This window comes from Marmota marmota, unplaced genomic scaffold, assembly GCF_001458135.2.
Source record: "Marmota marmota marmota unplaced genomic scaffold, marMar, whole genome shotgun sequence".
Classification (NCBI taxonomy): domain Eukaryota; kingdom Metazoa; phylum Chordata; class Mammalia; order Rodentia; family Sciuridae; genus Marmota; species Marmota marmota.
The window spans coordinates 43512868-43528430 of record NW_025999932.1 but is presented as its reverse complement, the minus strand read 5'-3'; the positions used below and the strand labels follow the sequence as shown (position 1 = coordinate 43528430).

Here is a 15563-nt window from a genome sequence, read left to right as displayed (position 1 = left end):
CAAAACACTATGATGTCTATATTTGTTGTTAGTTGACTTTAATGAAACATGACCATTTACAAAATAAACTGTCCCACTCTGAAAATAAGGGGGAACCAATATTTAAATAAATATGGAACAAAGTAAGGCACAAATAGTGATTACATTAATATATTTGATCTTATGAACTCTAAAAAGGAATAAGATGACACCCTCTCAAAAGAGAAAAAGCCAAGAGCTTGTCATTAAAAATAAAAACAATCTACTGATATAGAAATAGAGCTTTATTTATAAATTTGTTAAGAGAATACAAAAAATTGTTTCCTTCGTTCATATTGGTATTCTAGATTAAGAAACTGAATTGATTAAGATCTTAAAAGACCCCAAAGCTTCCCCAAACCTGTAATTTAGTTAAGAATTAGTTACAGAGACACAAGCCTGAAGCACCCATAGCTCTTGCTAACATGAAAAAAGTGATTCCCTCTTTTTCTGTCTTACTAACATTGCTCTAATTATTCTTCTAATAAGAGGCAAAACCAATTAGAAAAATAAAGTAACATTTTGCTGGCAGTAGAGATAAAATATGAGTTCAGTAATCAGCTCCTGCAAACATGCATAACTAATGACTGGAGAAATCGGCCATCCCTAACCACTCTGTTGAGTACATCGGCAGTTGAAGTTAAGGTAAAAAATAGTGAGGCTGAGCAAAACTACATGAAGAAGTAGTGGGGGTTTTTCAAGGTCAGTTGACGAGAGCCAGATGGAAATAAGTATTTCTCATATATCCTGGAAGGAAAAGAAAACAAAAATTACCAAAAGGAGCAAAATACAATTCAAAACCTTTGTAGTCCAAAATAAAATTCCTTCAAAGAATACTTTTACTGCATCAGGTAAGAAAGACCAGATTTTAATGATGAAAAGTACCAGTGAAATGGCTTAATTTTCAAATCACACTGTATTTAGCTTACAACAGTCTCTGTCAAGAATGGAACAGCTTATCCAAGGACGTCTTGTTGGTTGTGTTCTTAGAGCGAGGCTAACACAGGCCCCAAATAATAGAGTTCACAAATGTTGTCACCCTCCTCCAAGGTTACAGCAAGGACAGAAGGAACCCAATATGGAGCAATTTAAATGAAAATGTATCAAGAGGAGGTATACTGCTCTATGCAGCAGGAAGATGACTTCCAAAGGGACTGGGAGGTAGGGAGATAAACTAATAAGTCCCCACCCCCACTGTGTGCAAGGGGTCAAGGAAAACTCCATCAAGACTTCCACAGCGCTAGGCCACTTAGAATACAGACAATTGCTGTTAGTTTTCTAACACTTTGGGAAACTAATCTCAGGTGACCTCATAGGTCATGGTAAGTGTTTAATTGTCCTTGGAGACATAGGATTTAGAGTTTCCACAGCATCCCTGAAGGTCCTCCCTACTATTAACCAGAGAAAATATTTAAAGTGACAAAGTGCCCCACCCTAAAGAAACCTAATGGGGGACTCTTGAAAAACCAAAATGCATTTATTAAAATATAAAATCAATTTTAAAATTATTGAAAACTAAATGTATATATTAAGCAATATGAGAAGACTGGAATTTAATTTTAAAACAATTTAAAAAATGAAGACCAATCCAGTTTGTCTACACAACATATTCTTATTGGGGTTCTGCTGCTTAAGTGTCTACAAGACACTATTAAAAACAACTTCCGGGGTTTTCATCGTAGTTGTATATTTTATGTCTTTCTCCTTTTCATCTCTATCTTTGGCTTTCTACTGGTTTCAATGTTTTCTCCAAGCCCCATCTGTGGTTTGGAACATAGCTCTCCTCCCACATTCCTTGGGTAGGAGAGAAGCCCAGTCTTCATCGATCAACTTCTAGATAAATGACACACAGGCAATATACTCTAAATACCAATCTGTATCCATTTGGTCTGTATAAAATGGATCCTGAATAAAAATATACTCTGTGGCTTCTCTTCTGACTTTTGCATGGTGTCCTTTGATGAGCAGATGTTTTAAATTTAAATATAGATATTTTTATCATTTCTTTTTGGTTTATACTTTGAGTTTATACTGACCCAAGAATTTTAAATCACAATGCGTCCCTGAATACAGAGATTTGGAAAGTTAATTTCAACACAAAAATTGCTGTGTTGAAATCCTTCCCTAGCTCCATTTTATTAGTTTGAATACTTATTTATTTATTTTTTGTATCGGGCGCTTAATTACTGAGCTACATCTCCAGAGGCCCTTTCTTATTTTTTTATTTTGAGACAGGGTCATGTTAAATTACTTAGGGCCTTGATAAGTTGCTGAGGTTAGCCTTGAACTTGCAGTTCTCCTGCCTCAGCCTCTGGAGCCACTGGGATTACAGGTATGCACCACCTTGCCTGACTCCTAGCTCCATTTCATAAGAAGTTTCTTTTTCTTCTAAAATTTAAAAAAGTCCTCCTCTCTATTTGTAAGTTTTAATCTACCTGGAGTTTTCATGAATGGTTATCAGGAAGCACCTAATTTAAGGTGTGTTCAACAGCACATGTTGAAAAATCTATTTTTTCCCAGGGATATGTTTTGCCTCTCAACCATAGATCAAAATCCCAGAAACAGTACATCTGTTGGTGACAAATGCATACATATTAACTATGTAATTAATAGCCCATATGTATTTCTTTATCTTTAGAAGTGAGTTAGCTATTCCTGATTCTTTGCTTTGATTACAATTTAATTAAATCAATATATTACTTAGGAGCTCAGTCCTATCTATTAACAAGGTATAGTTCTCCATGTATTTACTCCCCAGTGTCTTCAAAACTTTTATATTTTTTTAAAAGTTCCTGATATCTTTGGTTGGACCTTTTTATTAGGTTTCTTGTTTATTCCCAATGTACATAAATTAAGTTAGTTTTTATATATTGATCCTATATCCATCGACATTGCCAAGTCCCTACTTATTCTAATAATCTAATTATAACTTTTCTTGGATTTTTGATGCAGATAATTGTATCATCTGTGATATAATAAATACTTTTTTCTTTTCAATCTTTAAATCTGATTTAAATGTTTTTGATGTATTTTTATTATAGAGTTATGATCCCATTTTAGATAAATTTCCTTTCTATTCATAGCTTGTCAGAAGTTTTTATTTTTTAGTACACATGAGTTTTAAAATTTATCAAGTTATTTCCCTGTATCTATTGAGATGATCATATGGAGGTTCTCCTATAATGTACTAGGCAACTTAGTAGTTTTTTATGTTTTGTTCATGATAAGCCAAGTTTGTGTTTCTGGGATTAATCCAATTTTATCAGGATATATTATGCCTTTCAAAATATTTGCTATTGACTTCATCAAAATTTCATGTTTTTTTAATCTATGTTTATGGGTGAATCTTTTTTTATTTTCTGTATAGTTGTTGATTTTATTTCAAAGTTACATTCATCTAATCATTTTAGAAAATATGCCCTTCTTTTTCATTTTTCAGAAAAACTTTATAGACACTTGAAGTAGTCATTCCTTGAAAAGTTTAATAAAATGTGAAAGTTTAATAAAACTGTAACATGTCTAAGTCTGGTTTATATTTTATGGGAATATATTAACAAATGGATCTTGATAATGTATACATCACTTTTCATTTCTAGCAATAATGTATAAAGTACCTGTTACCCCATAGCTTTGCAAACAGAGTACATTATTTATCTTTTGAAGTTTTTTTAAACAAGTAATAAATAAGAAATAGTATTTCTTAATTTCTTTTATTATGATAAATTCATTGAGTTTCTTAATTTCAAATATAATGACATTTATTTCCAGAAGCTCTATTTTATTCTTTTAAAAGTTTCAGTTGTGTCTTTAACTGTCTAATGGTTTTTTCCTCATTATTCCAAATCAAACTTTTATTTCATCAAATGTTTTATGCATAGCTGTTTTAAATTCAAGTATCAAATCATTTTAATTTATCAAATCATTTGACTAACTCTATTTGTTCTGTTTGTGATGTTCAATCACAACTACTTGTTTCCTTGTGTATACATGAATTTCCAATTATTGCTTTATGCTTGGGATACACTGTTAAACAAAACAATTAAAGGAACCGATCCTTAAGAATATACATTACCATGTGGAAAAACTAAGAATTAGTAGCCAATAAAACATACAAATAAGTTGTGCTAGAAAATATGTTAGATGTTGAACAGCACTATGGGAAAAGAATGTGGAGTCATGGAAAGGGGGATTGCAAGAGCCAGGAGAAGGCACAGGTGGCAGTCTTAAAATAGGATAGCCAAGATAACCCCACTGAGATGATGGGATTAAGAAAGTAGACCCTCATTGTTATGCAAAATTACATATAAGAGGTTGTGAGGGGAATGGGAAAATAAACAAGGAGAGAAATGAATTACAGTAGATGGGGTAGAGAGAGAAGATGGAAGGGGAGGGGAGGGGGGGTAGTAGAGGATAGGAAAGGTAGCAGAATACAACAGTTACTAACAGGGCATTATGTAAAAATGTGGATGTGTAACCGATGTGATTCTGCAATCTGTATTTGGGGTAAAATTGGGAGTTCATAACCAACTTGAATCTAATATATGAAATATGATATGTCAAGAGCTTTGTAATGTTTTGAACAACCAATAAAAAAAAAAGAAAGTACTTAAAAGGGAACAAACCATTTGGATATTCTGAAGAAGAGTACAAAAGGAGCAGCAGATACAAGGTCCTTGCTTGCAGGTGAGGACAGCCAGTGTCGAAAACATTCCAAGAAGTGCAAGAAAGCTAGCTAAGATGAAAAGGGAAAGCAGAAGTAGGAGACAGCCAGAGGGGAGATGAGGTCCACATCATGCAGCACCTTGGAAAGCCACCCTCAGGATTTTGGCTTTTACTCCAAGTGACTTGGAAATTATGAGACTCATGTAGGGTTTTAAACAGAGAAGTGACAGGAGTCCGATTCTCTCCTACTAAGAACAGATTCCAGATGGGTAAGTGTGGAAGCAAGAAAATGACCTAGGAGACTATTACCAAGACCTAGATGAGCAGTGATAGAGGGCAGAAGCAAGGTGATGGCAGTGAAGGAGGTGAGATGCTGTTGGATTGGATCTGTTTGGAAGGAAGACTTGAGAGTATTTGCTGATGGATCTGCTGTAAGTGATGCAAGAAACAGGTTGTGCCATGATGGAATCAGGGAAAATTGCAGTAGAGCACTAGGATGGGAGAAATCAAAAGTTAAATTTTAGGTATGTTAAGGTTGGAAAGTCCGTTACACATCTAATTAGAGATGCTAAGTGAACAACTAGATGTGTGTGGGCTCTCTCTCCTCCAGCGAGGAGGTCCACAGAACAGGGTAGAGCAAAGTGTGGCTACAGAGTCACTAATCAGGACCTCCTGAGACTAAGCAGGAAGCAGGTCTGATTTTATTGTGCAGTTACCATGTATATATACTCAGGCAGTAGCTAAGCAGATTACAGACGGCCATCAATACAATGTCTTGCTGACTGTCCTTGCAGCAATCAATCAAGGAATGAAGGGGTCATGGACAAGCACAGGGACCGCAACATGTGGCCTTGCTTCCAAGGCTGTGCCTATGGGGTAAGCAGTTTGCCGCTCATGCGCCTAGCTCGAGGGGAGTGGCCTGCCACTCAGACGCCCTTAAGTATGCCTTGTATGCAGTACTCCATGCACTTGTCCCCACATAGATGGGCAAGTATGGAGTCTGTAGGAAGAACACAAACAGAAATTTGGGAATAATAAACATGAAGAAAGTATTTAATTTCATTAGAATGCATGAAAACACCAAGGTATTAATAAAACAAAGCTTAAAACATGGATCCCTGGGGCAGTTCAGTGTCAAAGAGGACAGGCAGGTGCAGAGGATTCTGCAAAGCAGGATGGAAAGAAATGACCACCGAGACATGTGGAAACCCAGGAGATGTCCCAGAAGTCAAATAAAGGAAGAGAATGATTCACCATGACAAATGATGCTGATAGTCAAAGACAAAGACTGAAAAATAACCATTGGATTTTGCAAAGTGATCTTGCCAGTGACCATAAAAAATAGAGCATTTATTTATTTATTTATTCTTTTAAGACTGGTAGAGTCTAAACCCTGATTTGAGTAAGTATAAGAAAAAAAAAAGGGATAAAAGAAACTAGAGGTGCAAGGATGGTCACACCTCTTGCAGTTGTGCTCTAAAGAGGAACAAAGAAACAGGGGTGAAGTGATAGGAAAGTGGGGTATCAACAGAATTTATATTCATTTATATTTTATGTTGATGGAATTTTCTATTTGAGATGAAGCATCTGGTGATTTAGGAGAGAAGAGAGAGCATGATTAGAACAAAGTGTCTCCACAGGTTGAAGTGATAGAACCTGGCCCATAAGGAAAAGCAAGCATGGAAGTCCAGCCATCTGTGGGTAAGAGGAGGTAGAGGTAGGAGCATGAGGAAGTTCTTATCTTTCTGTCACTGCTTCTTACAAGTATGGGAAGAGCCAACAACCACTTTGGACTTGGATATGCCTGTCATACTTTAAAAAAAAAAAATAAACCCACCCAATCATCCTCACCATTACATCATGAGAAAATGGCAATACTCTGTCATCTGTTATGGAGTCTAGTAGAGATTTGTAGCTCACTCTCTAAGGCCTACTAATAGTCACCATTGAGCCAGGTAGCCAAATCCTCATTTCCTTAGCTGACTCCCATAGTGTATGCATTTACAGTCTTCATCATCATCTCCTCAAACCCAGGTATAACTCCATGTTGTTAAATAGTGAAGAAGTGACAAGTCAAGTTCTGACCAAAATCTGAATTTCTGTCACACTTCACAACCAAGTTATATGAACTAGGATAAAGCCTTCAATTCACAATGCCCCACTTTCCATAAGACTCCTACTCACATATTCTCATGAATAAGTCAATATTGTGTATATCATATTAAACAGCACAAAGACACTATGTTTTGATTATTTTCTCTCTCTCTCTTCCATGTTGTTCTTATTCTGAATGCCACAACAAAGCAAATAAACATACATTATGGATAAAACAGACACATCCAAAATGCATTCTCTGCAAATTTTCCTTATGTTCAATTATCTTAGTATGTACCCTTATAAAATCCATCTATCAGTTTTAACGTCTAGATGCCTTCCCAGGAAACATGCATAGAAGATTTCTAATAGACTGATTTCTCAAAAATGATACAAAAACTTATTAAAGGGTAATCTGTAGCTTCCATTAATGCTTGATTATTTTGTTGAATTTTAATAGTTTAAAAATTCCTACCTGATATCTCTCTTGTGCGTATCTCTTTATAAATACATGCATATTTATATGCATATATCTATATGTATTTTTAGTACATACCTGTGCATTTGGGCTTTAATCAATCTGTAAAACTTACTGAAGTTAGTTCTGATTCTGTGCACAATACAATCTTCACAATCAGATACATGTCAAAGTTTGATGCTGGCTCAATAATATATTGTGCACAAAAAATACATTAAACACATATTACAATACAATTGCAAGGTTTCCGTCACGGAAATATGTAAGGGCATTTCATTTTCAAAGAGTGCCTTTTGCTGTAGGGTTTTTTAAAAAAACATTTTGTGGTGAAAAATTAAATACTAGTTTCTTTGATGTGCTAGTTTCACTGAAAAGATTATATTACTAGAGAAAAGTGCTTACTATTTTTATAATCATATTTCACTTAAGATCTTCTCTGGGAAAAAAAAAATGTTCATTTGTTTTTGTAGTGGGTCTGGGCAAGGGGTGATAAAAAGCCTTATAGTCCAGGCAATCAAGCTGAGAACAAAGGGCAGGTGTCATTTTTTATTGTGATTGGTCAGAGCTAAAATCAGGAGACTCTCTCCTCTCCCTCTTCCTCTCACCAGAAGCTATTGTGGAATTTACAGTAATCACCCTGGCTGACTACCCAACACACAGCTGAACAGCACACCAAAAATATAATATCTGGGGAGAGGGCCACAACATATTTTTTTAAATTCTCATTGTTTTTATTCTTCAACTTGGAAAGATGATTTTTTTTCTAAGAGGAAAGAAAATACTCACCCAGCTATTGCCGCAATTCGTATTCCAATAGCCTCCAGACTGCCCGAGGCCACCTGGTTGACTTTTGCCTTGGAGTCGGTCCAGAAAAGCATTATTTACCCTTTAAAACAATGAAAAATGTGTGTAAGTAGAAAGCTTGCTGCAGGGCTAAGAGATTTCTGAGAACCTAATGTGCTGCATTTACTGACTGTGGGGATTGCTTGCTCCCTTCAGCTTAGCAGAAATCTACAGAAACCACTTTTCACAGTCATCACATAGCATGCTGGTCACAGTCCTTTACTGGAGCTGGTGCCAGTCTTGGCTCAAGCCAAAGGGGGCACGGATACTTAAACTTGAGAATTTTATTCACCCATCTTGCACTAGTTCATCAACAGCCTTGGCTATTCAAGCAACTGCAGTCCTCAGGGTTACAAAACTCAGAGGCTAAGGGAAAATGGAAATTTCAGCACGAGGCAAAGCAAAAGAATAAAAAAAAAATGGCTCTCCAGAGTACTCATGTTGCTCCACAGATGTGTACCCCATTGCCATTCTTGCTCAAGAACCTCCACAAGTGAAAAGTAGGAAAAAAAATGGGAAGAAAGTACAGGAAAAGGGAAATATCAGAGGAGAGAGAAGCTCAAGCTTTAGAAAAAAGGAATGGGTATATCTTTTTCTGATATTCTGTCATACTTGAAATGGCCCGTTTCAGAAATTAAATCCTGAATAAGAAAATTATTATCATCAAGGCCAAGATAAAGGCTACCTGTACAGAGATATTCATAGAGTCATCCCTCAAAATCCACAGGAGACTAGGTCCATGATTCCCCCGACACCCGAATCCACTCCTGCCCAAGTCCCTTATGTAAAATGACATAGTTATTTGCATATATCTGATGCACATCCTTCCATACACTTTATCATCTCTGATTTTATACAATACTTAATATAAGATCTATATCAAGGGTTGTTTTAGAGAATGACAAGAAAAAAGGGTCTGTAGATATTTCAGTAGAGGCACAATGCTTTTTCCAAATATTTTCAATACATATCTGGTTGAATCCATGGATGTGAAACCTATAGATATGGAGAGCTGACTATATTCTATTTCTGAAACTGGATATGTGGGGGTTCACTTTACAATCATCATTGTGTATTTTTATGGATTTTTCTGTTTCATATTATAATTTTTAATATTTAAAAAATACATCATCATCAGCCTATGCACGGCTGAGTACAGTTAGGGTCTTGGAAGCTAGAGAAATAGCAATGGATGACTTAGGAACTGTGCAAATAAGACCAGAAGCTTCTGGGGAGCAGAAACAGAACCTAGTGCACTACAACCACATGTATATATGTAAAGAAGATGGGAAGCAGACATGGTAGACTCCTTTCCAGTCATAAGGACTGGTCATAGTGAGTGTCTGCAAGTCCTTTACTGTGGGAGATTTGGGCATTTTGAGGAAAATAATGGTTGGGTGGAAAAGTCAAAAGCTGGAGGTTGTTTGTCTCCATGTTTGATCAGTGCTAGCCAAGATGCCAACGGTGTTTTGACTCATTTTGACCTCTGAGTTATTGAGTTGCTGTTTCTGTACAACTCTGTCATGCAGAGGTTCCATCTCAGCTGTGATACAGCTTTTCCCCTCCTGCCATGAGTCTACCCAAGTGCCAAACCCTGGTTGGCCTGGTTCACTGCAGGACTCAATGTGTAAGTCACCTTTTCTCAATCTCTCAGCAGACAGGTTGAACAGTATCTTACTGAGCTGAAGACTTGAAATATGAAGGAAGAGGAAACTGACCCAGACTCCCCTTAAGCAACACAACCAATGGAATTCTGGACTGCCTATAAGTCTGGGGCTGTTTAGATCTAGTTCTTTTGTTAGACAAAGGGACTTCCTCTCATTATCCCCCACCCATCTCACCCTACATCCAAACCAATAGAGGTCTTGTGTGCTCTACCCACTAAACACACCCCTGAATTCACTTGCTTCTTTCCATGGACTCCATTCTGGTTCTAATCTACATCACCTCTCCTGGATACTGCCCCACTCTCATCCTCTGGAATGCAGTCTCCACACAACCACCTCCCTAAGTTATAAGGCTTGCTTCTACTTTAACCCTCCCATGACTTCCTATTGGAAGTCCTATTAGGCCATCTTGTATTGCCTTACTCCTGCCTACTTTTTCTACCTCAATACAATAATCCAACCATTTGGGATTCAAAGTCCATTCCCATGTTAGAGCCTTGCAATTGCTCCTCTCTTGATCAAAAGGCACCATACAAGTACATGTTTCTGCCTGAATCTGTGTGTCTCTGACTGTCCCTTGTACTTGGAGGCCAGCTCTTCAATGAGACCTTCTTCAGTCTATCACCTCTAATGGCTCCCTTAATATCACCCTGTGATAGTCCTCACAGTACTTATTTTTCCCCTTCTAAAATAATCCTGCAGTTTAATTGTTGACTTCTGTTTCTCTCTTCCAGATTGCTGTGTCCAGGTGGTGTAATATCTTTTCTGCCTTATTTACCCCATTTTTTTTGGGGGGGGGGGGGGCGGGGACAGGGGTTACTGGGAATTTAACTCAGGGGCACTCGATCACCGAGCCACATCCCTAGTCCTATTTTGTATTTTATTTAGAGACAGAGTCTCACTGAGTTACTTAGTGCCTCACTTTTGCTGAGTCTGGCTTTGAATCGCTATCCTCTTGCCTCAGGCTCCCGAGCTGCTGGGATTACAGAAATATGCCTCTGTGCCCGGCTTACCCCATTCTTGAACTTGAACAAAGCCTTGGCAGAGTGAGCCCTGATAATGTACTTATTGAATAAATGAATTTTCTTGGCACAAGTCTGTTTCTGTGAAAACAGCTGCACTGTGAAAATCCCACTACTAGAAAGGACAACATGCAACACAGCTCACTGTCCACCATTCTCACTGCCTCATCAGGAGGCAAGGTACTATGTTCACTCCTGAGCATCAGTAACTAAGAGGGTCCTGGTGGTTGAGCTCTATTTAATGCTTAGGAGTGTCCTCAATTGGGCTGTCCACTGAAGAATGGGTCAACCAGAGATGGTGGGTGGTAAAGAGATTTTTTTTTTCTCTCAAACTCCTATCAAGAATACAAACAGGGTGCACACCTGTAATCCCAATGGCTCAAGAGGCTGAGGCAGGAGAATTAGGAGTTCAAAGCCAGCCTCAGCTACTTTAGTGAATCCCTAAGGAACTAAGTGAGACCCTTGTCTCTAAATAAAATATTACAAAAAGGGCTGAGGATGTGGCTCAGTGCTTAAGCATCCCTGGGTTAAATCCCAGGTACAAAAAAAAAAAAAAAATTACGAGTAGGGTGGGGAGGAAGGAGAGAAGTAGTGTTAGGGAGTGATATTGGCCAAACAATATTGTACATGTATATAACAACAAATCCCTCATTATTTACAACTATAATACACCAATTTTTTAAAATGTGGGAAAAAATACAAATAGGAGCCAGGCTTCAAGGCACATCCTATAATTCCTGCAACTCTGGAGGGTGAAGCAGAAGGATTGCAAGTTTGAGGCCAGCCTGGGCAACTCAGTGACTGTCTCAAAATAAAAAGGGCTGGAGCTATAGCTCACTTGGTAGAGCATCCCTGGGTTCAATCCCCAGTGTTGCAAAAACAAAACTAAAGAATACAAATGAGGGGAAGTTCCACTTTATATTTTTGTTATCTAGTTTGTTAGCTTTAGATTACATATATTAACATGTGTATTATAATATTAATATATGTGATTGTTGCCAAACTTGCCCTCTAGGTTTTCTTCTGAGGGTTAATATGGATATTAAAAGATGGTTCAAATTTCAATAAATCAATTTGGTTCACTCTGGCATTCAACTTGTGGCCCAGATCCTTTCAAGGCTTTGACTACCACTTCCCCCAAAATCCCGGCCCCATCTGTTCTCTCTGGTGTCCCTCCCTGTCTTCTCTTGCTCAAATAGTTATACTGGGTCAGGTTCAAGGGCAGGGGCAAGCTCAAGCTCATTATAGGATTCATCGAAAAGCTCATGAGGAATCCCACCAACTTTCTGTTATAAAACTCAGGATGAAGTTTTATGCTATGTGAACTTCTAAACAGGAGAAAGCATGTTGCCTTTCCAACTCAAAATTGTGCCCTTGGAGAACACTAATCTAGGTCCCCTACACACATACTATATAGCTTTGGGTATGCTATTTGTTCATTAAGAGGATATTGAGTATTGAGTCTTCTCTTATGATACCATAGGGAAGCTCTCTACAAACTCAAGGGACAATCCAAAAGTAAGCTCTTTTCAAAAATTGATTAAGAACATAAAAATTTGTGTTTAATATTTCAAAACTGATCTCTGAGTTTATTACCCAGAGAAACTTCCTCATGGAATAAATTTTGATTTACTTTCATTAGAACCAGTAAAAGAGAAAATAAGGTATCAAAAATAAACAACCCCACCAATATTTAGGTATTCAGTGGTGTTGAAATTAAATCTACAGAATGAAGGCCAAGATTCTATAACAAAAATGTAATCCTTTCCACCTCTAATCAAATAACTTGTCTTTTATTGGGTGCTATGAAAGATAAGGGTTTGTTTTTTTTTTTAAGCAATGGGGCCTGTTAAAGTGACACACCACTATTTTAAAAATGCTTAAAGCTTCCCAATCTAATCATTCCTCAGAAAGCCAGAGAAATAATTGGCGAGTACTAGCAAATCAGTGTTATAAACACAATACCATTTTTTAACAGAAGTTCTTGTAAACAGTAAATGAGCAAAACCAATAAAAAGGACTAAATTTATGGCCTATTTTATAATAAACAGATAACCATAAGGATCTCTTCCCTGCATCAGCTTAATCAACAAACAGCCAATATCTCAAAGTTTTAAGGTTTCCTGAAGACCAGAGAAACACATAAATTCACATTTGACATTTTAAAACTATTTATTTTGATTGGATGATGGAGGCAGCATATCCATATTGCACTTAGCTAGTGCAATATTTCACTTTTGAAACTTTTACTTATGTACTATTTGGATGTGAAATTATTTTCCTATATAAGTAGGTAGCAAAAATAATTGTGGCTTAGTCAAATGAGTGAAAAACTGTCAGATTAAAAAGCCAATGTGCATGGTCAAGAAATTAGACCAGGAGGTACAAGATACAGAGAGGAGAACATGAGAGCCCTACCCACCATAAGTGGCACCGCCAGAACAGGGAGTTTTGCTGGATACATTTTATGGTCTCTTATTTATAAAATGAAATCAACACAACTCAAAAATACACCTTAGTGGTAGCAGAAAGGTTAAATACAAAAGAAAAGCTATTACTTTCAAAAGAAGAATTTGCTGCTTTAAATCATGAAAGCCTTTACGTTAAATTCCTCCCCTAACACACACAAGCACCCCCCAGTGAATTCAAATAGCCTAAGCACCTCTGGGGAAAATCCTAGCACAGCAATGACAGACAACATGGCGGCCATTAGCACTGTCACACCATGCACATGATTTTACTGGGTACTCTCAAGTGCTTATACCAGGTATTACAAATAACAGAGAGTACTTATACTTCTAAAATTCACTTACTGGTTCTATCTTGAGGCATTTCCCCCCTGTTTTCCATATAAAATAGCTTTGACAAGCTTTAGTACTCAGGTACTACTTATTCTGAAGTAGCCTAGAAATGGTACAGCATCATTGCAAAGGATTATTATGATGTTCTGTTCATGGAAGGCAAATTAAGAGTAACCTAATGTAAATAAATAAATAAGAAAAAAAAGTAACCCAATGTGTTTATAATGCCATCTATCCAGGCAAATGGGATGTTGTGTGTCATGTATGTATATATGTATACATGTGCATACAGATATGTAACAGTTGACATACCTCATACATACACCATAACTCAATGACAAAGAGTTAAAGGCAATGAGTATCCCTAAACCATATTTAATATTATTACTGTAGTGTTTTCCCAAAGCACTGCAAAACTTTTAAAAGTAATTGATTTTACCAAGGATGCTTATTTTATTAGCCAGTTATACCTCCTGTGCTCGGCTTGAAGGATTCTGGCTCTTTCCTCTTCTTGCTGCTGTTGTTTAGTTTCCAGTAATTTATTCTAGGAACAATAAAAGTTTTAAAATATGGTTTTCAATTAACATGACTGTACAGAAGACATCCAAATCAATTTCATATTTAACCTTAGCTGGTGCAATATTTCACTTTTGAAACTTTTACTTAAGTACTATTTGGATGTGAAATTATTTTCCTATATAAGTAGGTAGCAAAAATAATTGTGGTTTAGTCAAACAGAATAGCTACATGAGTGCAAAATTGTCAGATTAAATAGCCAACGTGCATGGTCAAGAAATTAGACCAGGAGGTAACAAGATACAGAGAGGAAAATATAATGTGACTCAAACTCATCTGTGTCTTACAAAAAAAAAAAAAAAATCAAATTAGTTCCTTTCAGAGTATCACACAATGCTACTTCTTATTATTTCTATGCCACTTCTTTCCTAATAAATTCATAGCAACTTACAAATTGGGCTCACTTGATGCAATTCTATTGGTGAAGCATTTTCCTTCCTGGATAACAAACACTTGTCTGTTATTGGTTAGATACTAGCAGAATTTTGAGTTCCCTCAAAGGAATACTTTGCTTCAAATAGATCACATTACTATAACTAAATCTCTAGCTTTCAACATCCTGATTATCTCTTGAAAGAGGAAACTTCTTCCAGACTCAGTTACTACGTTTATAGTCTCATACCAAAGAACTAGGTGCCATGAGTTCTCTAGCCTTCAAACTTCCTGGAGAAAAGTCTAAAATAAACTTAAAATTCAGATTGACATTTTTAAAATTTTATTCAAAGGCCATCTATATTCCATAGTTCCCAAAATAAAAACACCTGTTACTTACACTGTGATTTTTTCAAATATATTGCTCATCCCATCAGTCCCTGACGTATAATAAATAATCCTAATTCTTACATAGCTCCAGAGCAAGGGAAAATTAGAACATTTTCAAAATAATTGAATAATACTTATTCATTCTTAATAAGCCTTAAGAACCTAGATGCCAAACCTTGTGCTAGGGTCTCACTCTTCCATAATGGCCTGAAGTGTTCTGTTTAACTTTTATCACTTTAACATATGATATACCTTTAAAAGCCCACCAAGTATCAATACAATTTATTAATACTACCAAGACTTATACTAAAATAAAACCAGATCCTGTGCTCTCCTATTCCTCTACAACCACCTTCAACTCCTGTGTATGGTTTTATCTCTTAAAATTATCTCCTCAATAGCATGTAGATTCTTCTATTTATTCATTTTTAATGGCATTTTTTTTACTTCCTACTGTAGAAAAAGATTTCTCTATTTCAACCTCTACCCCAACCCCAACTTCCCCTCCTGGTGTACCTCATTCTCAGCCTTACAACTTTTTTAATGTTCACTGTGGTGGTGGTGGTGGGGTCTATAGCTCCTGGCTTTAGGCTTCTAATTCATCATCCTGTTTTCAGGTCCAGCTTGCACAGGTGCCGGG

The 15563-nt window shown here is 36.7% G+C and overlaps 1 protein-coding gene across 8 annotated transcripts in view; it reads right to left on the bottom strand.

The window, feature by feature from the left end:
* Positions 1 to 245: 245 nt before the first annotated feature.
* The window catches only part of Epsti1 (epithelial stromal interaction 1), an 86156-nt gene continuing 70838 nt past the window's right edge, over positions 246 to 15563 (bottom strand). For all 8 annotated transcript variants that reach the window (XM_048800963.1, XM_048800964.1, XM_015484325.2 and 5 more), the window contains 3 exons: positions 14056 to 14129; positions 8039 to 8138; positions 246 to 765 (listed from right to left, as the gene is read on the bottom strand). In XM_048800963.1, coding sequence (XP_048656920.1) covers positions 757 to 765; positions 8039 to 8138; positions 14056 to 14129 — 183 coding nt within the window. In that variant the 3' untranslated portion in view covers positions 246 to 756. The remainder of the gene's footprint in view (positions 766 to 8038; positions 8139 to 14055; positions 14130 to 15563) is intronic.